This window comes from Haemorhous mexicanus, chromosome 27 (assembly GCF_027477595.1).
Source record: "Haemorhous mexicanus isolate bHaeMex1 chromosome 27, bHaeMex1.pri, whole genome shotgun sequence".
In the NCBI taxonomy this organism is placed as follows: domain Eukaryota; kingdom Metazoa; phylum Chordata; class Aves; order Passeriformes; family Fringillidae; genus Haemorhous; species Haemorhous mexicanus.
In genome coordinates this window covers 2,538,441-2,561,393 of record NC_082367.1, presented here as the reverse complement: position 1 = coordinate 2,561,393, position 22,953 = coordinate 2,538,441, and the positions used below count along the sequence as shown (strand labels likewise).

The 22,953-nt window shown below is 44.0% G+C and overlaps 2 protein-coding genes across 3 annotated transcripts in view; one reads left to right on the top strand and one right to left on the bottom strand.

Moving 5' to 3' along the window:
• The window catches only part of KDM1A (lysine demethylase 1A), a 28,178-nt gene extending 12,728 nt beyond the window's left edge, over window positions 1-15,450 (top strand). For both annotated transcript variants that reach the window (XM_059868832.1, XM_059868831.1), the window contains 16 exons: window positions 1,035-1,113; window positions 1,983-2,075; window positions 2,784-2,890; window positions 3,705-3,786; window positions 4,974-5,068; window positions 5,902-6,044; window positions 6,505-6,595; window positions 7,293-7,427; window positions 8,388-8,461; window positions 9,123-9,234; window positions 9,993-10,125; window positions 11,242-11,429; window positions 11,799-11,913; window positions 12,967-13,094; window positions 13,431-13,577; window positions 14,626-15,450. In XM_059868832.1, the coding sequence (XP_059724815.1) occupies window positions 1,035-1,113; window positions 1,983-2,075; window positions 2,784-2,890; window positions 3,705-3,786; window positions 4,974-5,068; window positions 5,902-6,044; window positions 6,505-6,595; window positions 7,293-7,427; window positions 8,388-8,461; window positions 9,123-9,234; window positions 9,993-10,125; window positions 11,242-11,429; window positions 11,799-11,913; window positions 12,967-13,094; window positions 13,431-13,577; window positions 14,626-14,811 (1,908 nt within the window). In that variant the 3' untranslated portion in view covers window positions 14,812-15,450. The remainder of the gene's footprint in view (window positions 1-1,034; window positions 1,114-1,982; window positions 2,076-2,783; window positions 2,891-3,704; window positions 3,787-4,973; window positions 5,069-5,901; window positions 6,045-6,504; window positions 6,596-7,292; window positions 7,428-8,387; window positions 8,462-9,122; window positions 9,235-9,992; window positions 10,126-11,241; window positions 11,430-11,798; window positions 11,914-12,966; window positions 13,095-13,430; window positions 13,578-14,625) is intronic.
• A 781-nt stretch (window positions 15,451-16,231) lies between these two features.
• Window positions 16,232-22,953, bottom strand: part of LUZP1 (leucine zipper protein 1) — a 32,167-nt gene continuing 25,445 nt past the window's right edge. Inside the window, exons 3-4 of the mRNA XM_059868830.1 lie at window positions 21,105-21,269; window positions 16,232-20,626 (exon numbers count right to left, since the gene is read on the bottom strand). Of these exons, the coding sequence (XP_059724813.1) occupies window positions 20,591-20,626; window positions 21,105-21,269 (201 nt within the window). The 3' untranslated portion in view covers window positions 16,232-20,590. The remainder of the gene's footprint in view (window positions 20,627-21,104; window positions 21,270-22,953) is intronic.

Here is a 22,953-nt window from a genome sequence, read left to right as displayed (position 1 = left end):
GCCTTCCACTGAAACTAAGAAATTACTGGAGAGAGATACTTGCAGGGAAAAGCAGCACTGCTGGGCCTTATTTACTACAGAGGAACATTCCTGAGCAGGAATCCTGTTTGAGGAAGGCTTGTGAGAGGAACTCTTCCAGCAAGAATGGCAGAGACTGTGGAACAGCTGATATGAGCCCAGTGCTCAGCAGAGCTGCAAACTGCAGTGTGCAGCCTCTTAATCAGCCACTTGCCTCAAATAGCCTCCCAAATCCGAAGGAAAATATTTTTTAACCATTCCTACTCATTGTAGTTGTAGGATTTCCTCTTTAATTTGGTATCTGTGAGCAACTGTGAAGCTCAATAATGCAACTTTAGAGAAACACCTAAATAAATTACTCATTATGAAATGCAAAATGGAGTGGAAATGCTATGTATGACCTAGACCTAGGCATGGAACAGTAAAATTATTCATTTACTCCTGCCTCTGTGCTACAAAGTAGGAGTTCTGTTGGGAAAACAGTTCTTTTCTAGTATGAATTGACCTACTAACACATCACAGACAATTCTTCCTGCTCAGTTTTTGAACTGTAAATGTCCTGTAAATGTGCTTTTTTGTGTATGTGTGGCCAGTGTAGTCCATGGTTGTGTCTTACATTGGTGAAGATGGATTGGATCATTACGTATTGGAGATAAATAAACCTTAAACATGGTAAGTACTGCTGTAGCTTTTATGAAAACATGAGATCTGATGCCAAAAAGACAATGCTGGCTGATGTTGCCAGCCACACACATCTTTGTGCATTTCCCCTTCTTTGAAATGGTGTGAGAATTTCAAACATACTGTATTGCACCTTAAGGAACCTGTGTGCACCTTAAGGAGCACTGGAAGGTGAAGTTCAATGTGGCTTGGGTAGTCTTGCCAAAGTTTAGGGGGTTTCATCTCATTTATTAGGGGGTTTAATCTCCTGACAGTATTTGGTAGCAAACACTACCTGGAAAACACCTCTTTTGTATTGCTTAATATGATTTGTTGTATTGTTTGTTTAAATACAGCTGCAGCTCTGGTTGGATAACCCAAAGATTCAGCTGACATTTGAAGCAACTATCCAACAATTAGAAGCACCTTATAATAGTAAGTCAAGTTTTTAATTGTCAAAATGGATGTATCACTGCTGTTTTCTTTCACTTTTGTTTGAGGAGAAGCTGCTTCAGATGCTTCAGTGCTTTGTTAGTGGTGCTCCATGAGTGGTCATGTACAGACTGGGATATTGGTTCAGATTTAGTAGAGTTCATTGTCTGGTAAAGAAATATCACTAGCAGGATTCATAAAAGCTGCTAAAAAGATGGATTGTTACAGTAGGATTAATTAATGTGCAGCTTTTCAGGTTTGCCACAGCTTCTTGGTGGTTTTTCAGCTGTAAAATGTTATTAATCATATGGGTTTGGGGAGGGTTTTTAAGGCTTAAACAGACTGGATGTGATGTAAGAAGGCAGTAAAAGAGTGAGGAGTTACTGCTTGCAAATGGAGACCATTCCACACTTCTCAGACAAAATCCTAATAAACTGGAAAAAGGTGGAGGGTAACCATAAAAAAAAATTGAAGAGGAAAATAGTGCTGAAATGAATGCAAATATCCTGGCAAGTATTGTAAAATAATGAGCTATTGTGCTTTTAGAAATAAAAATGAGAATGCAGTGCTGCAGTAAGTATTGGCATAATACTGGCAAATCACATCAGTTCTGTGTCGTGATCTTGGGATTTTGCAGTCAGTTTCAGACAAGGTGTTCTTTGCACCTAATGTCCTGTGCAGCTTTGCAGGCAGGATTCAGAACTGCAGTGCAGCATGGGGGTAGCCTCAGGAAGGGGAGTGGGTCAGCAGGGCAGCACAGCTGTAGGGCAGGATGTGTTTAGTGGGACTTGACCAGGTTGCTGGGAATGTTGCTCAGTGTGTATATCCTGCTGAACACACAGAATAACTTTGAAAATTTCTACATTTTTTAGGTGACACAGTGCTCGTTCACAGGGTTCACAGCTACCTGGAACGTCACGGGCTGATCAACTTTGGGATCTACAAAAGAGTCAAACCCCTTCCAAGTAAGAGGCTTGAACATTGTTTCTAGTTGAAGTTTTGTTTTATTGTTCCATGATTTCTTAGGACAGTTTTTTGAGTGTTCTTTTTTAGAATTGCAGTGCTAAGAAAATAAAAAAAAAAAAGGCTGGAAGGCCATCTGGCTATTGATGTTAATGTGTTTTATTTTGGCATAGAGAAGCCATGTATTCATGTAAATCACTTTGAGAGGAAAAATTGTTGGCAAATCTTCAGTAGATAACTCTTTAATGAGTTATCTTGGTCCCTCATTTGAATAGCTAAAGTCAGAAACACAATATTGTACTTAGATCTGTTACATGCTTTTGTGGGTCTGGAATTTTGCAAGTGAACTTCTCTGCCCTTTTTGAGTTTTATTCTTCTGGGCAGAAAGAAATCAAACTATGATGCTTTGTCCCCCATAATTAATATGAATTGCTTTCTTCTTCAGACAGTTGTGTGGAAGCATTTTTTCTCCTGTTCTCTTCCTTGTTCCAGATGTACTGCTCGTGTATTTTCCTTGTCCCTGTCTCAGCATTACATTCAGAATTACTTCAGCTTTCTTTTTGTAAAGAAATTCTTCTGTCAGAACTACTCATGAGAAGAAAGCTGCTTTTTGTTCTTGGTATCTCTTAAATGCAACTTTTAAAAGACTGTTTGCAATTTAATGCTGCACATATAAAGGACTACTGTAGCTGATTTTTCTCTTTCTTTAGCCAAGAAGACAGGAAAGGTGATCATTATTGGTTCTGGAGTCTCTGGATTGGCAGCAGCTCGCCAGTTGCAGAGTTTTGGAATGGATGTCACAGTTCTGGAAGCCAGAGTATGAATTTCTGTGCTATTTTACTTCTATTACAGCTTAACCAGTAACCCTGTTCAGTCTAGAACAGGGCTGTGTCCCTGCAGCGTGCTGGGGTGGGTCACTGGGGGGTGTTCCAGGCACTGAGCCTGTCTCACAAGGAGCTGAGTGGATCTGTCCTTGCTGGGAGCTGTCTGATGCTTTCTCAGAGCTGGGCTGGATGGTCAGGTGCTAATGTTGTGTGCTTAGAACAACCTTCTCTCATGATTAGAAATTGGTTTTTCATCAGAAAGCACAATGCAAGTCCAGAATGCCAGACTAAAGGGAAGACTAAACAGAATTTCAAGAATGTATTATTAAGAGTTTGTTAAACTGTGGGAGAAGGCAGGAAAAGTACTCTGTGTATTGACAGTCTACAAAGTTACAAAATATATAAAAAGCTGAAAATCTTTAGGCATCAGAGGGAGGAAGAAACCTAGTACATAACTAAATTTGTGCATGGACAGTGAAGAGATTGGCTTTGGAATCACAGTGGATCCTTCTGTAGAAATAGTGAAATATGCCCAAATCAGACTAGGCATCTTTTTTTTATATTTCTTTCCTTTTTTCTTTTCTTCTCCTTTCTTAAATCCTACTTAAGCATTTTATTCCTTAACTTAGGCAAATTAATTGTGATCGAGTTCATTCGCAGAGGTTTTTGGAAAAGTGAACATTCTGTTTATGGAACCCTCAGTTAAGAGAATTCTTGCACCATATTTTGTAGATGTTTCAGTGATTATATTTCAGAGGATTTCTTCCTGAATGTAACTGAAGGTTTAATATCTTGTGCTTGCCAAAGGACCGTGTAGGAGGAAGAGTTGCTACATTTCGCAAAGGGAATTATGTTGCTGATCTGGGAGCAATGGTGGTGACAGGACTTGGTGAGTTTTTCAAAATCAGAAAGACAGAGGAGGAAAACTGGGGGGCAAGATGCTATAAATCTGAAATTTTATTGCTGCTTTCGTTCATGGCCAAAATAGTTGGGTATTTTTAACTCTCTCAAAGTGTGTGTTCTCATTCAGCCTTTTAGCAGTTAGAATTTTCATAAATAGCAAAGCTGTGTGATGGGAGAAACCCTAAAGAGACAGAATATATCCTTTCAGTTTCCATGGGAAAATAATGGAGGAGGAGAATTGGGGAAACATTCTAAAGAGAGAGCCCTTCTTCAGGGTTAAAATCCCAAAAGTACTTTCCCCATGTGATTTCAAAAATAGTTGTAAAAATAATGGCAAACAAGCCACATTTCTTCCTATTTATTACTGTTTCATGGGATGGCATCAGTTATTGACATGGCTACTCTGCTGAGAAGATAGGCAACTGTTTAATGTGGAATATCCTTCAGCAATGTAGTGAAAGGATAAAATACTGTGAAACCCTTAATAAAACCCCTGGTTTTACTGACAACCTAAATTTGGTATCTGTCTCATCATTAGTCTTATTAAATTGCAAACAGAAACTGGTGCCAAAGAAAGAACTGGACTTGCACAGCCATGGAAAAACAGATTTCAGTTTGCCTATTGAAAGGCTGTAATATTTTTATGTTTAACTCATAGAATCATGGAATCTTAAAGGTTGGGAGGGACCTTAAAGATCATCTAGTCCCAGCTGCCCTTGCCATGCACAGGGGGACCTTCCACTAGACCAGGTTGCTCAAGGCCTTGTTCAGCCTGGCCTTGAACACTGCCAGGGTTGGGGTATCCACAACCTCCTTGAGCAGCCTGTTCCAGTATCTCACCACCCTCACAGGAAAGTACTTCTTCCTAATAATCCAGCTGAAATTTCCCCTCATTCAGTTTGTACCCATTAGCCCTTGTCATATCAATGCTGCTGCTGCTTCCAGGACCCCTTCAGGTCCTGGAAGTAGAAATGTGGTGGGCAGGTTTTTTTCCATGTCCTCATTGCAGGAATCCCTGTGAATGCAGACCTTGGCAGGGTTACACTAGGTCACTGCAATGCAAACACTGGAGCTGCTGTTTCAGTCTCTGAAATTGCTTTAACTGTGGAGTTTTTGTTTAATTGCAGACAAATTTTACAGGAGTCTCTGTTAACTGTATAAAATCTTTTCCAGGAGGAAATCCCATGGCTGTGGTCAGCAAACAAGTAAATATGGAATTGGCAAAGATCAAACAAAAATGTCCACTTTATGAAGCAAATGGGCAAGCTGTAAGTCTGATACTGTTTCCATGAACCTTTTAAGAAAGAAGTAATATCTCAAGTATGTTTGTTACCAGGCTATTGGTCCAGCATGAGATGGCTTCCAGAGAGGGAAGAAGGAAATATTGTGTCCCCCCTTTTAGGCATTTTAGTAATATTGTAGCATACCTACACAAATTCTTCTAAAACCTGCTCTTTCCACATGAGTTTTTACCTTTGCATTTCAGAGGTTTGTGGAAGCCAAGTTCTCTCACCTTTGTTTAACCTGTGAGTGGTTTAACAGATGTGAGGTTTGCTCTTTCCAGCACTTGAGCTCTCATCATGTAACAGGTATTTTCACACTGGCAGCACTCACTGTTTAGCTGAGTTCAATCCCACCATTCCATGTGTGTCCTGCAGTGTTTCCACCATCATCCTAGAAAAGCTGGATTTGTAGTTCTTACTCACAGTGACCATTCCAGAAGATAAATTACTGTCTGTCTACTTCACTGAGCTATGCCAAGCCTTCTAAAGCCCTGTGATTGTGTAGAGCCATCCTACCATCAGAGTCTTTTGGCAAATTTCTGTAGCTGTGATGAGCATACCTTCCTTTCCAATGTGGAAATCTTCTGAGCCCATAAGGCAGTTTGGTTTTCCCTTGCCAGAGAAATCTGTTGTCATTGTGGTTTGACAGCTCTTCTTGTGCCCCTCCTGCCAGAGTGTGACATTGTGTTGTACAGACCTTGGTGTCTGACCATTTGAGACAGTTGAGGGTATTAAATATTTTTTTTCCAAGGGCTATTCTCAGCAGCTGCATTATTTCTGAGCGAGTTAAGAACAATGCCTGTTCTTTTGTCTCCTAGGTTCCCAAAGAGAAGGATGAAATGGTGGAGCAGGAATTTAATCGTCTGCTGGAAGCCACATCCTATCTCAGCCATCAGCTGGATTTTAATGTTCTCAATAACAAACCTGTCTCCCTAGGTCAGGCTCTGGAGGTTGTCATACAGTAAGTGACTTCTCTTTTTGGTAGACTTTCCTGTTTTGGGGATGAATTTCCAAGATACCTCAAACAATTGTGGTGCTCCTAGATGTAAGCATTACCTCTCAGCACCTGATGTCACAGATGGTTAAAGGAGCAAACCTCTCTTCTTAAAACTTTCCTGAAAATCATTGCTGGAGTGGCTCAGTGTGCTTGGTGTCCATGCAGTGCACCAACACTACTTGAAAGCTAAGGCAATTATAATGGCCTTTAATAGCAGAAGGTAACTTCACACTCACCTTTTAGCTGGTCATGTATCCCTTATTTACAGAAACTTCCATTAATTTTCCAGTTGCTACATAAGTATTTACTAAAATATCCCATGACATGGCTTTCTTGCATTCCACTAATTAGGTTGTGATAATAAGTTTTCTCATTAACACAAGGATTTTATGTTGAGCTGACAATTGCTTCTCACCTTTTCCAGATTACAGGAGAAGCATGTGAAGGATGAGCAGATTGAGCACTGGAAAAAAATTGTGAAAACACAGGAGGAATTGAAAGATCTTCTTAACAAGGTCTGATGGTGACATTTAGAACAAGATGATAAGCATTGTGTTCCTTGGAAAGTGGAAAAATATACAAAAATGTCCAAAGAAAAATACCAGAAAATTGCTATTAATGCTGTTCTTAAAATATGTCTTTGCTTAAGACCTATATAGAAGCCCTGTTAGGACAAAGGTGTCACCTGCTTGAGGAGGAGAAAAATTGATTAGGCAGAAAGCCATAAAAGAGAATGTGGGAAAAGAAGGGAAGAGGACAGACCCAATAAACAGTGATGTTTGATAGCTTCCTTTGGAGATGCTGATACTGCCTGAGGCTTTTGGGGGCTATTTAAAAATGTTTACTGTCTTCAGTACACATCTGATACAGTGGTTTAGGACAACTTCCATTCTTTTTGCTCATGGTAAATGATGTTTTTATGTTTCTATTCTATGTTTCTCAAAAGTGCTTGTGAACTGCTCTCAAATTACTTGCAGCATAGTAAGAAATCAGTGATGTTGGGTTTCAGCCATGTTGTTTAGGGTTGGTGATGTTTACTCTGGCTTCTTGGAGGTAGAATTGAATGCATAAGTGATACCTGCCAAAACCAGGAAATCTCTTTGGTATAATGGCATAGTTAGAGGGGAATATCCACTTTACACAGTAACTTGCTGAAATCTGCCTTTTGTCATTTTTTCCCTCTTTCTTCTTTTTCCTGCTCTATCTTCAAAGATGGTGAATTTAAAAGAGAAGATTAAAGAACTTCATCAGCAGTATAAGGAGGCATCAGAAGTGAAGCCACCTCGGGATATCACAGCAGAGTTCCTTGTGAAAAGCAAGCACAGAGATCTGACTGCACTTTGCAAGGTGAAGGCTCACATACATGCAGTGTGTCAGGCTGTTGTCTCAGGACTTCAGCAGCCCAAAATTAGCCAATTAGCCCCATTTTTCAGGAGATGAAAGTAGCCAATGTAAATGTTTCCACATCTCTCACTATCCAGTGCTTTCAAGGAATGTGATTGACAGTAATTCTGGGTTCTAACACTGCTCTGCATTGAGTACTTTAGCTGGGGAATACTAAAGCTCAGTTGTAGGTAAGTCTGCTGGCTCATGTCAGCATAGAGTGTTTTGGAGATTAATTTTTCTCAGATTTGGTCTTTAACACAGCTGGATTTCACAACAGTCCAGAAATAAAATCTGCATTTGAAGAGAGATAACTTTCTCTGAGATAAATAAAGGTGATTTCTTGACTAAAAGACTTCTTTCTATCTAAAGATTATCATGTACAGAGCTCTGTCTTGACAGGCAGAGTTACTTCCCCTCTCTGGGAGTATCTTGATGTAGAGATGTGCCTTAAAAAGGAAACCATAAAAGCTTGCATTAGATCATGTCTTTGGTTTTTAAGTATGATTGATTCTGCTTTGGAAATCTTCGTGTTCTGTATTAGCTATAAAGTTTTAAGAGAGAGAAGAATAGGAGAAGTAGTTTGTGGAATATGAAGCTCTCAGAACCATGGGAAACCTTAAAATATCAGGAGTGTAATGGACCCTCATGTTCTTCAGTTCTGAGTGTTTAAATTCCTGAAATATCACCAAACTAATGTTTTCTGGAGTGTGACACAGAGCTCTGTGTATCCAAAGAGCAGAAGAGCAAAATATGCTGGATTAAATGTTGAAAAAAGTAACAAACTTGATTTAGCTTCCACTAAATCCATGAAGTGATTTTTCTAGTGATTTCTCTTGAGACCAGGTCCAGTCTGATGCTACAGGATGTCTTCAAGCCCTTTACCTGTAAACTGGTTTTAATGTTAGCTTTTAATCTTAATAGGAGTATGATGAATTGGCAGAAACACAAGGAAAGCTGGAAGAGAAATTACAAGAGCTTGAAGCCAATCCACCAAGGTAAAAAGACAAACTAAAGGGATAAACACTTAGGAAAGCAGTTTTCTACTGCCTTTTCCATGAGTTTCAAAAATGGTTTGGTGTTATGGGAACTCAAGAGGTTACAAAGCACAAACATGGAGTTTGAGTTCCCTCAGCTTTAGAACTCAATTTCCTCATGTTTAGAGATGACTCAAACAGAAAAGGTGATTCTGAGAGGGTGATTCTGTAGAAATCCTGGCAATAATCAGTGCCTGATCTCAAAGGCATTTGAGATTTTAAATTCCTGTCAGTAATAGCATACAATAGTTTACAATCCTACTTAAATTGGTAGAATGTTATTATCCTGTGCAATTTTACTGGGTTTTTTGTTGTTGTCCTTATGCATGCTACTGAAGCCATTATTTATGTAACCTTTTTTATTTCTGAAGTTTTTAGCTTCCCTTGGAGTATTTTACATGAATTCTGCTTTAAAAACCTGAATTTGCTGGGTTTTGATACTCAGCTTTCATGAGAGAGGTCCAGATATTTGAAAGAAAATCTGTGTTGTTTTTTAATATTTTTATTTCTGGACTAAGGAGAGAGTCAAAAATGACTTGTGAAGAAACCTTTAGAAGCAATGCATTTACAATATCCTGTTCTAACAAACTAAATGTCTTTGTGTTATATTTGTTTTTTCTAGTGATGTTTATTTGTCATCAAGAGACAGGCAAATACTTGACTGGCATTTTGCAAACCTAGAATTTGCTAATGCTACACCCCTTTCCACACTGTCACTGAAGCACTGGGACCAGGTAGGGAGCCAGTACTCAGCAGTTCACTAAAACTTGAGCTATGTTTATTTCATTCTCACGAAAGTTTGTCAGTGTTAAGAGTTTCTAACCTGCTTTTGTGCAGGTACTGAATTCTTATGTGGTTATTATTTGATGATGAAATTCCAGACAGCTTTTTGTTAGTGCCAAAACAATCTCTAACAATACTCTCTGCTGAAAGTTTTCATACTTATTACTTTATAAATAATCAGAAATAATTCCACATTTGTTTGAATCTTTTAAAAAGGTTTTTGTAGTATTGTCCACAAGGGTGCCAGGGTGAGGGAAGAGACGAGAAAGTTGACTCCATGTATCAGAAAGCTTGCTTTATTATTTTATGATAGATAATATATGAAAACTATACTAAAAGAACAGAAGAAGGGATTTCATCAGAAGGCTAAGCTAAGAATAGAAAAGGAAGAATAACAAAGGTTTGTCTCTGACCGAGACAGTCTGCACAGGTCATCTGTGATTGGCCATTAATTAGAAACAACCAGATGAGACCAATCACAGATTCCCCCTGGTGCATTCCACAGCAGCAGATAAGAATTGTTTACAGTTTGTTCTTGAAGTTTCTCAGCTTCTCAAGAAGGAAAATTCCTAAGGAAAGGATTTTTCATAGAACATGTCAGTGACAGGTTTTGAAATATTTTTTGCCATTGTGTAGAGTTGTTGATTATTTTCTATCGACTTAGAGGACTTTGTTATGACTGCATGCTTTTTGTGCCTCTTCATTTTAGGATGATGACTTTGAATTCACAGGCAGTCACCTGACTGTGAGGAATGGCTATTCCTGTGTGCCTGTGGCCTTGGCAGAAGGGTTGGACATTAAATTAAACACAGCAGTTCGGCAGGTTCGCTACACTGCCTCAGGTACCCAACACCCCCAGGAAACTGCCTTGGGGGACTGGGGGCATAGAAAGATTCCAGTGCTCCTGGAAGCAGCTGTGAGAACTGATACTGTAAAACCCTTCCCATGACATGTTTGGGGTTAGATAAACAGCCACATTTCTTATTGGAATTCTCTGTGTAGTTCCTAGAGGTTTATTACTCTTGAATGGGTTTTTGATTATTTCTCTGACTCATTTGACACAGTCTTTTTCAGTTGTATTTACTGATTGTTCACATTTGTTCTCTTATTTATTTACTTCATTGATTGAAGCATTTGGAGTGAGAGGTCTGGGCCTGCTTGAGGCTTGGTGCCACAGGACCTGGTATTAGAACTTTGTGTGACAATGTTCACAGGGGTCCCAGGATGAGGGAAGAGACAAGAAAGTTGACTCTATGTTCAGAGGGCTTGGTTTATTATTTTATGATATATATTATGTTAAAAGCTATACTAAAAGAATAGAAGAAAGGATTTCAGCAGAAGGCTGGCTAAGAATAGAAAAGGAATGAATAACAAAGGTTGCCTCTGACTGAGACAGTCTGCACAGCTGGGCTGGGATTGGCCATTAATTAGAAACAACCAGATGAGACCAATCCCAGATCCACCTGTTGCATCCCACAGCAGCAGAGAATCATTGCAGTTTGTTCCTGAGGCCTCTCAGCTTCTCAGGAGGGAAAATCCTAAGGAAAGGATTTTTCATAGAACATATGAGTAACAAGTATGAATGAATGTAATGGAAGGAATGTATCTTTTTGTTTTTCTTCAAAACATTGGGCTTGGGAAACTGTCAGCTGGGAAAGCAATGTAATGAGAGGAACACTCTCTGCTTGTTTATTTATGGATATATTTAAATAATATTTCCTGACCTGGATGAACCTTTAGGCTTATCCTAGCAAGGCCATTTTCAGGTGCTACCTTAATTGTGTTTGCTGGAATAGAATTAAATGGCCAGTAACAACCTGCCTACATATAAGTGCTGTTAGTGTAAAGCTGTCTCCATAAACAAAATAATTTCTGATGTGGTTATGGCAATTTATTTCATTTTTAATCCAATGCTTTTGCCTCATGGCCTATCAAACTGTTTTTTCTCCTCTTTCCAGGCTGTGAAGTGATAGCTGTAAATACCAGATCTACTAGCCAGACCTTCATTTATAAGTGTGATGCTGTGCTGTGCACTCTGCCCCTGGGAGTGCTGAAGCAGCAGCCCCCAGCAGTTCAGTTTGTGCCACCTCTTCCTGAGTGGAAAACTTCTGCAGTGCAGAGGATGGGGTTTGGCAACCTGAACAAGGTACATTGTCCCTGGGGAACTGCAGCAGAGCAGAGGGTGTCAGAGAGAGAACCTGGCCTGTGGCTGCTGGGGGAGGAGAGGAAGAATGCCTTTTCCACAGCTGTTTTGCTGGGGTTTGGTGATGAAAACTATCCTGAGGAGCTTGCAGAAGTAGATCTGATGGAACTTGTTAACCAGAAAATGGAGAGCACACTAACCTGTGGGAAGGCAGTTGCAGGCACACACCTCTGTGTATTGTGTGTATGCACTCTATGTTCACCACATTTCCCTGTCATGACCTGTCCAGTGATAAACATCAATGAGTGTAATTGGCTTTATTTTTATTTCTTCCCTGCACTCTTCCTAACTGTTAATTCTCTTTTTTCCCAGGTTGTGTTGTGTTTTGATCGTGTCTTCTGGGATCCAAGTGTCAATTTGTTTGGCCATGTTGGGAGCACTACTGCCAGCAGAGGAGAACTCTTCCTCTTTTGGAACCTGTACAAAGGTAGCTGTGGTCCATGTCTGCTTTTGCCAGTGTCTTATTTCTATACTTTCACATCTAGGAAAAAAAATCTTTTTAAAATGCTGTTAGTGTTCACATGTGGCTATGATAAGGAGATGGACAGTGGAAGCAGAGAACAGCACTGGTTGCAGCAGTCCCAGGCTGTGCCTGTTAAATTGCATCACTGCCACAGCAGGACTTTGCCATCAGTAGTTTTGGTTTCTCTGTAGCTGGTGCTGCCACAGTAGATGGTCAGGAGATCTCTGTATTAAATGTTCTGGTTTTGTTACAGCCATTGACCAGACTGAAAGCAAAGGTGTGTATCAGGAGCATTATTAAATGAGTTACTTGTTTAGCAGATGACCAGTGGGTTTTCTTCCATTCTGTCATAAGCAGGACAGGTTTCTCTGTTAACTGGAAAAAATTGCTGTGCAAGGGAAGCACCTTTCTAGGCTATTGAATTATGAAAATGTTTGGTAAGATTTTACTGGAGAAATACAAGTAAGGAGCCTTGGATAGCAAGGCTGTTCCTGTGGCTTTTGTGGCTTTGTGATGGCTCCATTATGTTGTTCACAAGTAGGGTCGTGGGTTTGGTTCAGATGGAAAGATCATGGCATGTACAAATTAGCTGCACATGCTAAGTTCTAAGCCTTCCTTCTCATGAAGATAGGAGAGCAGGTAGAAATGAAAGAGAAATGCAGTAAAACCTCATGTTGAAGCACAAGTCAGATGGCTGAAATCAAAAACAGCAATTAGCACTTGAGTTAATGTGGTTAGACCATGAAACACTGAAACATCATTCCTGATGCTTTTATTTCCTTTTTAATACATCAGTTCTCTTGATGATTCTGAATAGTACCATGGCATATTAGAATACATTTTCTTTTTTGTTATATTGAAATATGGTGGATAATTTAGGACAATTTTGTTGGATTTGTTTTGTCTCCAACTTTGTGCCTTAACTGCTGATCCGTTTCTATCCAAGTCCAACTTGTCTGATCCAAATATTCAATTTCATTAACTCAGTTGTTCTTTTTTCTCTCTTACCCCCTCCAGCCCCGATTTTGTTGGCTTTGGTGGCAGGAGAAGCAGCAGGGATCATGGAGAACATCAGTGATGATGTCATTGTGGGTCGGTGCCTGGCCATCCTCAAGGGCATCTTTGGCAGCAGTGCAGTGCCCCAGGTCAGTGGAGGGAAGAGTGCATTGTCTCCATGGGGACAGTGGAGAAGGAGCAGAGGGAACAGCACACACAGAGCAGGTGTGTGCAGCTGTGAATATCTGAGTTCCAACTCAGGATCTACGTGCAGCAGGGTCTGGTAATATTTTGGAAAGACTTAAGGAATTGCCATCAGAGGTTCGCCTTAGTATGTGTTAGCATAGAATATAAACGTGGGGTCCATCACCAATGTCAGCCCAAGGACTTGGTCCCTTATATTGCAGCAATTTGCATTGTTTGTATTTGTCACAAAGTGTAGAGTTTGCACTTTGCCAACAACTGAAGCTCCTGTCTTGTCTCAGCCTAAAGAGACCGTGGTGTCCCGCTGGCGTGCTGACCCCTGGGCCCGGGGCTCCTACTCCTATGTAGCTGCTGGATCCTCTGGAAATGACTATGATTTGATGGCTCAGCCAATCACTCCAGGACCAGCCATTCCAGGTGCTCCACAGGTGAGAAATTATTTTTAGAAAAAGCCTCAGAACAAAATTATTTTTCTGAGAAATTTGCATGCATATCTAAACAAAGGTTTAGATAACTTGCATCTTATGGTGAATGATTTAAACCTGTAAAATAATTAATTTTTCCATTCATTAATTCTGTCATCACAGGTTAAATGTCATTTGCTTAAAAAAAGAGCATTTTATTCAGAAAGCCAGTTTGGTTATGTCTGAACAGAGTATTTAATATTATACTGTGTTTTGTACTCCATATTTTTATTGTCCATTGCCATATTCAGGTGAGTTGTAGTGATTTGAAAGAGGGTGAAGGCCAGAGAGAGAAGAACAGGTATCAAAAGGTCTCTTCCACATGGAGGGGCCAACACAATGAAGGCAGGGGTCATCTCCAGATCATATTGGGAGAATTAAGGTTGAAAGCAGCAGCCACTCTTGAAAGCACTGCCAGGAAAGGCTGTGTGCCTTTGGCTTTATTTGAGTTCTTGTTCTAATGATACAAGTCATTAATACACACAGCTATGACTAAAATGATTCCCTGCAGAATATAATATATGAACACTTATTTTTCTCCCACTTTTCATGATTCTGTGAGTAGTTGTCTAAGGTCTCAGTTTTAAGAGAAACTGTGATTTAAATGAATTATTGAAGTTTTTGTTTGCTTACTGTGTGTCATGGTTTGACACTGGCACAATGCCAGTGCCCCCATGGAAATACATTCTCCTTGGTGTCTGCTGTGAGATGTGACCAGAAATAGAGCAAAGCAGGAAAGGACTAGAGTTCATGTTTCAGGATTAGAAAGTATTCTTCCTAAACACCTCTGGCTGTAGAGTTACAGTTACAAACACTGTTTGTTGAATAGAGCTTTGTTTTCTTGGTAATTTGTACATAACTTAAAACAGGTGCAATATGGCCTATCCTGTATGCACCACCTCACATGAACAGGGGTTGTGCTGTGATCAGAGGACCTTTAACACCTCACAGCACCATCTGCTGCAGAATCTGCTCTGAGCTGACCGAGCCCTGCTGTGTTCTCTGCCCTCAGCCCATCCCTCGGCTGTTCTTCGCGGGCGAGCACACCATCCGCAACTACCCGGCCACGGTGCACGGCGCGCTGCTGAGCGGGCTGCGCGAGGCCGGCCGCATCGCCGACCAGTTCCTGGGGGCCATGTACACCCTGCCCCGGCAGCCCACGCCCGGAGTGCCCCCCCAGCAGGCTGCCAGCATGTGAGGGGGGCTCTGCGGGAGCGCAGGAGGAGGGAGGAGCTGCCGGTGCTGCCGGCGTGGACCCTGCGCTGGAGATACTGGAGTAGTTTGTAGCGGTGTCTGCCGAGAGGAGCCCGAGCCGCTGGACGAGCCCTGTGGGAGAATGGCCTTGCAGGAGCTTGCCAGAGCTTTGGCTTGGCAGCCTTTTACAAAACCTTAGAGCTGTTTGAAGGGTCAGTGTGAACGGAATCCTTTACTGCAAAGCCGGTCAGGGACTTTGACTCTGCAGATACTTCTTGGAAGTCAAAATAGCTGGAGGGATTTTTAGGGTGTTTGGGGGTTTTTTCTACCTATGTGTGTATTTACAATTTGGTACTTGCACAAGGGCCTCTAGAAGCTGGTTGCTATGAATACTAGCTTAGTGTAGAATGTATGTAAATTTCTTTGTGGTTTTTTTATGGCTTTGTTTTGAAGAGTAATATTTTTGACCAATTCTTTTCCTGTCTGGCATTCAAGAATTTGGGGCAACTGTTTGCCTACCGGTAGCAAATCACACAAAGTGGTCCATTGGCTGCTACACCTCCTGCATTCTGCTGTAGAGTAACCTGGTATCACTGAGTATGCTAAGCATACTGATTTATTAAATACTTCCAACAAAAGAAAAGGTGCTGAACTGTGTTCCAGTGTCCTGAGGTGAACCCTGGGTGTAGTACAGCCAGGTGCTGTACTGCTGACCGCCTGTTGCAGTACATGGAACCACTGAATGGCTCCTGGAGTGTTGAACATCCCAAAGGAGATGGAAAGGATCATCCCAGGGCATGTAACTGGAATGCCAGTGCTTGTCCTTTAACCTTAACAGGGACCAGGAGAACAGGCAATGCTAGCTGGGATGACAGGAGCAATGGCACATCCCCAGCCTGGAAATCCCTGCTTTGGGGCTGCTCTCTGATGTAGGGACAGTGCTAGAATGCCTTGGTTGTGGTTGTATCTTTCTGCCTGGAAAGCTCTGGCACAGGGCTGTCTCCTGGTGCAGTGACAGTCTGGCTGTGACCCCTGCCTTAACCTGCAGCAGAAGTGGGGATGCTCTTTGTGCACCTGCTGTCTGTGCCACCAGGCTCATGGCAAGCATGCACTGCTCCTGGAACCCCTCAGATAGCATAGGCCATTCTCAGCAGTGCCACATCCAGCTCAGGGAGCCCAGGGGAGAATGGCTGTGCACAACTTGCTGTGCTGTCTATGCACCATCCCTGCCTCAAATGCACTCTGGAATGGGCATGTGAGATCTGCCTCAACCAAGGCACAAAAAGAAATGCAGGGTGCTCAGCTCCAGCACTGAGCCACCCTGCAGCACACACACACACACACTCTGCTGCCTCAGTGCCTCTCCCAAGGGCAGCAGCACCCCCAGGCAATGGGCACTGCTGCAAACACCACATCACACCATGTAAAAAGAGAAGAGTGTTTATTGGTTATATACTGTAGCACTGACAGTGTTTGATCAGGAGAGACATGCAGATAAGAGTGTGTTTACATTTGGCATGCAGACTAAGAGCACTGTGTCGCTGAAGGAGGTGAGCACCATCTGTATCCACTGCATGGGCAGCATGGGAGCAAAGTACTGGCCTTCCTCTACTCAGCATGCTGAGACAGGGCAAGTTCTAAGGGTGGAACACTGCTCATAGCTCTATTGGACACAAAGTTTATTTTAGGGGAAAAGGCAATACTGCAACCCTGGAAAATCTGCTTAACTTGGATGAACCTGTGTTTATGAAAAGATTTCTTGCATTATTTGTCTTCTAACTAAGCTGCCCCACCCAAATATATGTTCACAAATACAAAAAAATAGATTTATTCTTTTAAAAATACATTCCATGCAGCCTGGAGTGCTGCTTCCCCCCAGCAGGAGCCGGCACTGCATGTGGGGCAGCCCAGGGGGATCCTTTGGGCCCTGGGTTCTGACCATGGGAGGCAGCTGCTGACAATGGCTTCGTGTTCTGTTCACAGCTCAGCCTGGGGGCTGGCCTGGAGCAGTGCCCTGATTGCTTCAGCCGTGTGCAAGGGGGGCAGAGATGAGGTCTGCTACCTTAGAGCTGACACCAGCGAGACTATTGCTTCATCCTGGAGCTGGGAAATTGCTTGTGTCAAGTGTCTCTTGAAGCAGCAAGGCACATGGCTCTGCCCTGTGCTTCCAGCCCTTTTCCCTTGCTGGGGGCCTGCCCAGAGGCTGCACTCACAGCAGCAGGGGCCAGGCTGTCACCAGACCCTCCAAGGAGCTGGACAGGCAGCTCTGCAGCTGCAGAGGTGTTCAGACGTGAGGGAAGCCGGTTCATGAAGCAGTGAGCTGCTGGGCCCTCAGACTGGAGCCAGCCCTTCTGGGGAAAGCACTGGCTCTCCAAAAGGGACCAGCAGCTGAGGTTCCTTGGGAGCAGCAAGCACTGACACACTTCCTCTGTACAGCAAATACATTTACAACTTTGGAATTACCCGAGGGCTCGATGCCTGCCCTTGTGCAGCATCAAGCCTCCTGGAAAGCAGGTTATATTTATATGCTAAAATTACAAATACTTCTTCAGTGATGGCAATATTTACACATATACTCTATTTTACAGCTGTTCAAAAAAAGTGTGCAATTCGAGTAAACACATTGTGTTTCCTGAAGTCATTGCTATAAGATTAATAATACAATCAGCTCCTATTGCACTCATTGACTAGAGGGCATGGCCCCTTTCCATACTAGGTAGGGTTTTCTTTCTCAGATTTAATCTCAGCTGTGGTAAAAACAACCAGTGTGCAGTTACCAAGTGACATCTGTGTCCAGTATTTACAAGCAGTGAAAACTGAGTCTAGAGCAGGAGTTCAAGGTGTCTGCTGTAAAGTATTGAACAAATAACTGAGGCAGCTGGAGAAAGGAGAGACATCATCTGTGAGGAGCACCTGAAGACAGTGCCAGCAGCGCTGTGTTGCTGGGGCAAGAGCTGGGGCTAAGCCAGCTGAGCAGCAGGGTACAGCCCTCCCTTTGCCTGGGCAAAGCCTGGTCCTGGCTGACAGAAGGAGAAAACCCAACAGCTGTTGCTGCTGGTGGTTCTTCCCTTGCTCTTCAGACACGGGGCTGTGTTCTTGGGGCCAGCAGTGGGGTTGAAAAGCTGATGGGTGAGCCAGGGTTCTGTGGGTCGGCTCAGGGAAGGCTCTGCTCACCCCACTTGCAGAGATTTCCTTGCCACAGCTGAAGCCACTTCCCTTGGGAGGCTCTGGGAGCACCGTGCTGAGCCACAGCCACGCCAGGGTGAGGAGGAGGAAGCTGCTGGATGTGCAGGGACGTCCTGTGGAGTGTGGAGCCGTGTCCTGCAGCAGGATGGGGCTGGGACTGTCAGGGAGGGCCTTCAGTCACTGCCCAGAGTGACCCTTGTCCTCCTCAGTGTGTCTGCTGTCCAGCAGTTTGTGCAGGCTGCAGGAGCTGGGCAGCACTGACCAGGGGCAGGGGAGCCCCAGGCCCTGCAGGGGTCTGGGGGCACAGCAGCAGTGCCCAGCAGTGCCCAGCAGTGCCTCTGTGGCTGGTCCAGGTGACAGCTGGAGAGCTGCCCAGCAGCAGAGAGGGAATCCCTGTGACATCTGAAGAGGCAGGGACGTGCCAAGATGCCTCCAGCTGCTCCCAGGGTGAGCAGGCAGGTGCAGTGTGAGGCACTTGGGCAGCTGAGGCAGCAGGATTCGTTTGGAGGGGCAGAGCCAGAGGCAGCAGCCTGTGGTGGGCAGGGCAGGGCAGGGCAGAGCTGGGCACTGCTGGGCACGGAGCAGGGCACACAGAGGCAAGGGAAGAAGGGAAGGACACAGCCACTGCACAGGACTGTCACATCCACTGGTTTCAGACTGCACAAGCCATAAGGATTTCCAATCCTTCCTGATAAACACGGGGCAGGGGGAGGCAGTAAGAAGTCTGAATTTAGCTTCAGAATTTCACTTGCTTTCATTTTTAGTTTGAGTTTAAATTTTTTTCCCATTATCTCATTCTACTAGCACTACCATGTCAATGGTAAGAGAGAGCAGTTAATACAATTTATTTTAATATAATTTAAAGATTATTAGAGCTGCCACTCAGTACTAATTTAAAAGCATCTTTTTGTCTTGTAATGCAAGTTGACACATATGTCATGATATGTAGAAGAATAAAATGAAGGGTTAAAAATCTACACTTGGGAAAACATCTTTAAAATTCCAAAAAGAAACTTTTTTTTTTCAAAAATAATTTTTCCCTTCCTCCAAACAATCTTTATAAAAAAAATATTCATGTCACTAAAACACATCCCTTTTATATAAATGTTTTCATAGATATTTTGCAACCAGCTCTATTGCTTTTTTCCTTTTTCTTTTTTTGATTAATTTTCTTCTCAGAATTGAGGTGTGCATTTCCCAGGCCAGGGAGGAGCTGCAGCACAGGGAGGTGCAGCACAGGCAGTCTGGTAGCTGCCCCTCCAGAGGGGGGATATGGGCACAAGAGTGGGTGCAGCTCAGGGGAGCTGTTGGGGTGCAGCTCTTCCCACAGCACCTCTGAAACAGATCAAGGACCTTCTCTGGCTGGAGCATTCTCCTTGTCCTGCTGCACAGAGGGACAGGCAGGACCAGGGGTGTTTGTGTAGGGGCCAGCCCAGCAGCTGGGATGGGATGGGATGGAAAGGAAGGAGTGTCAGAGCCCTGCTGTGAGAGCCAGGTGCACTCACCTTGCTCAGGACAATGCTGCTGATGACCTGAGCACCTCCTGGAGCTGTGGGGACGTGTCTGCCCCACAGTGCCAGCAGCTGCACTGGTGGGGACACACAGCTCTGTGTTTGAGCAGTCTCTGACCATAGCTGGGTCCCAGGCATGGCAGACAGGGGTTGAGGCACAGACCAAAGCTACCACAGATCAGCTTAGGGTCCAGTGCAGCTGTCTCCACCCTGAGTGGGAAGGAGCGAGGATGTTCTGCTTGTCTGTGAGGAAAAGCACTTTTTTCTTGTTCTCGTAGGGCTCAACTGCCTTGCACAAGCCACAGAGTTGTTGCCTGCAGAGTGTAACACACAAAGCTCCAGATAAATGGCACCCTGGTCCCAGGAGGAGGAGGTGTCACTGCTGTGTTGGTCTGGCTCACTGGATGATTTCTTGGTGCAGGATCTCAACTGGTGATGAATGGATCATGCAAAGCTTGTTGCAGAGACTGACAGTGATAGGGAACCAACTCCTTCTAAAGAGCATTTTCTGCTCTCCTTCCCTCTCAACTTGTAAAGTAACCACTGGGGAACAGTCTCCTCTTGCCTAGAGACTAAGGGTGCTGGAAACACAGGTGCTGAGGTGACCACCACCCCAGGCAGCAAGGGTGTGTTAGGAGAATGCAAACTCTCCATAGGAACTGAAACCTTCAGTTGTGGTGGACAGCTTGATGGGCTGGTGGATGCAATCACAGGGACACTGCTGGGATCCTCTGTGAATGAAGTGAACAAAAAGTTCTCTCTTGTGCAAGGAGTACCATTGTTCAGAGAGGCTAGGTAGTCAGACTTTCCATATGGAGACAGACCTATCATCCTACAGGGAAGATTAAGATGGCAGGTACAGAGATGAGAAGTGGGAGTCCCCTGAGCAAAGTCTCTGCAGCTGCCTCTTCAGCAACGAAGAAAAAGAATTCACTGGTAAAGCTCTTGTACCTTTCAAACTGCATTACAAAACTGGTTCCAGGCTAGTTGAAGCCTCAGGAGAGGTTACAAACGGGTGCTGATGCCTGTGAGCTTGGTACTCTCCTGCCTCTTGCTCCACCATGGTCACTGAGAAGGGGATGCAGCTCATCTCCGAGATGTCCGGCCAGCCCGGGCAGCGCCCTGGAGGAGAAACCCACAGGGTCACAGACTGCCCACTGCTGCCCTGGAGCATTTCTGCTCTGCAGACAAGACTGCTATTGCCCTTGGCAACCATCCCAAATCCCACCAGGACCACAGTCCTTCAGGTGGCACAGCAGCAGGGGTGTAGCAGCAAACACTCCAGGAGTAAAGCTGCCAGCTGAGGCAGGGACTCTGCCTTTGTTTCTCCAAATGGTTTTTTCCATCCCTGACTGATTCATGTACCAGAGGATGACTAGATGCAGTGCCACTCAGTTATTTGAGAATATTCTTAGCCATAAAGCTTGCTGAAGTAAGTTTATAACAGAAAATACAGCAGCCACTCCACCCCTGGCAAGTGCTAACTTCAACTTGATTTCTCCTACAAGAGTGGAGACTTTTTGGACAACTCTAGGTTAGGTTACTGGGAGGTCAGTTCAGATATTGGCTTCTTGCCTTGTAACTACAATCCCTCACATACCTGCTCCTCTCCTTGGAGCCCTGGTGGTGCAGGGGAGCTGGATTCAGGGTCCTGCAGCTCCACCTTGGTGGCTGTCCTTTTGCCCAGAGTGTCAGCCTGGAGGAGGTACTCAGAAGAGCCATACTGCTTCCTTCTGGAACTGGACACAAAATCCTTGCTCTCATCCTGTGCAAAGGAAAATAAAAAGGGTTGGGACCCAGGGTCTATGAAGGATCTGGAACAGCACTGGGGTCCTAGTGCCAGGTTTGCAGTGTAAGGTGTGATTTGAGTCCTTTTAGCAAGGAGGGACTTAAACCATCAGGCCAGGCTCAGCCATGGCCTCATTTATGTGTTGTTTAATAAAGATCTTTTCTCAAGAACCATCCAGTAATTTTAACCCAAGTTATGGGTGCACAGTGACAAAACAAGACAGATCCCTTTGACAAAATTACTGAGTCCAAGGAAAGATTCATCTGTTTTCTCTCTCCTGTCCAGTGATAGAGAGGGGCTTTGGTGAGAGCCTGGCATCCAGCCAGGGTCAACCCACTACAGATGCCCTGTGCATTGGTCCCCAAAGCAGGGGAGAGAAAGGGCAAGAGGCAGCACATCCCTGGACACTGCCTGGGAGACTTTTCCAGCAGATGCACTTCTACCATCAGAGAAGTGATCTTCCCTTGAAGACAAGCCTGCCTTTAGAATTTTGCCAATTTATGCAGCAGACAGCCCAGCTCCAGTGATTAATGTCAGAGGCATAAGACAACCATGCATTCATCTGACATTGCTGCTGCTCATCTGCTCCCTGCCTCCAGCACACTGCACTAATCTTCATCAAACATCACAGCAGAGGAATACAGACTCCACTCTGTGAAACATGACCCCAGCTCAATGACTGCTCCAGGTCCTGCACTGCCTCAGGTCTTTGGGGAGCTGGAGAAGGCTGGCTGCCAGCAGCAGAGGGAGCTGGTCCCCAGGCTGCAACACCCACTCACCCAACAGCAGCTCCTGCTCCCTGGGGCTCCCAAAGCAGCCTTCCAAAGAGTCAATGCCCCCTGGAGCTGCATTAGAGACATTTGCCCCAGTCAGCAATACACAAAGGGAAGGTTGCAATGGAAGAGAGGAAGATAGATTTTGGCAAAAACATCACAGATCTCATGTTTCCCACATAAGATTCTCAAGGCAATGTCAGACTGTGGATAGTGGAACTGGAAAGAGGTGACAGTGATACCTTCAGAGGACAGCTCAGTGCTCAGCCTTCTGCCAGAGAAAAAGCCACACCTTTAACTGAAACACAAACCCAGCAGAAACAAGCTGCTGTGGTAAGAGGCATATTACCAGCCTGAAGATTCCCCTCAAAGGGCTTTTTCCCAAGGGCACATGCAACATTCTAAGTTGCAAACAATTTCCTATATCTAGTCCAACTGAGTATCTGCAGTCTTTCAGGTTAACTTCCTTCTCCTCATTTACAAACTAACAGTACACAATCTATGACCAAGAGGTTTGTGACTATGTGGTGCCAAGGGTGATTTTATTGCAAAGCCTGACACAGAGAGAGATCCCAAGTTCAGTTCTGTGTGAACCAACCGTGTGGTTGCTCTCCTGACACAGAAAGGCTGGAATCCACCTAACCCTGGATATACTTGGCTTGAGCAGGCAGAGATCAGGTTGCTCTGTCAGGTACACCTCAGCTGCTGGGAAGGTACACTGGCACTTTTAACCCACATTATGGGTGCACAGTGACAAAACAAGACAGATCCCTTTGACAAAATTACTGAGTCCAAGGAAAGATTCATCTGTTTTCTATTTTCTCTCTATTTGCTGGCAAATTTATCTGACAGCAACCTGGAGAGCACCTGCAGAAAGCACTGCAGAG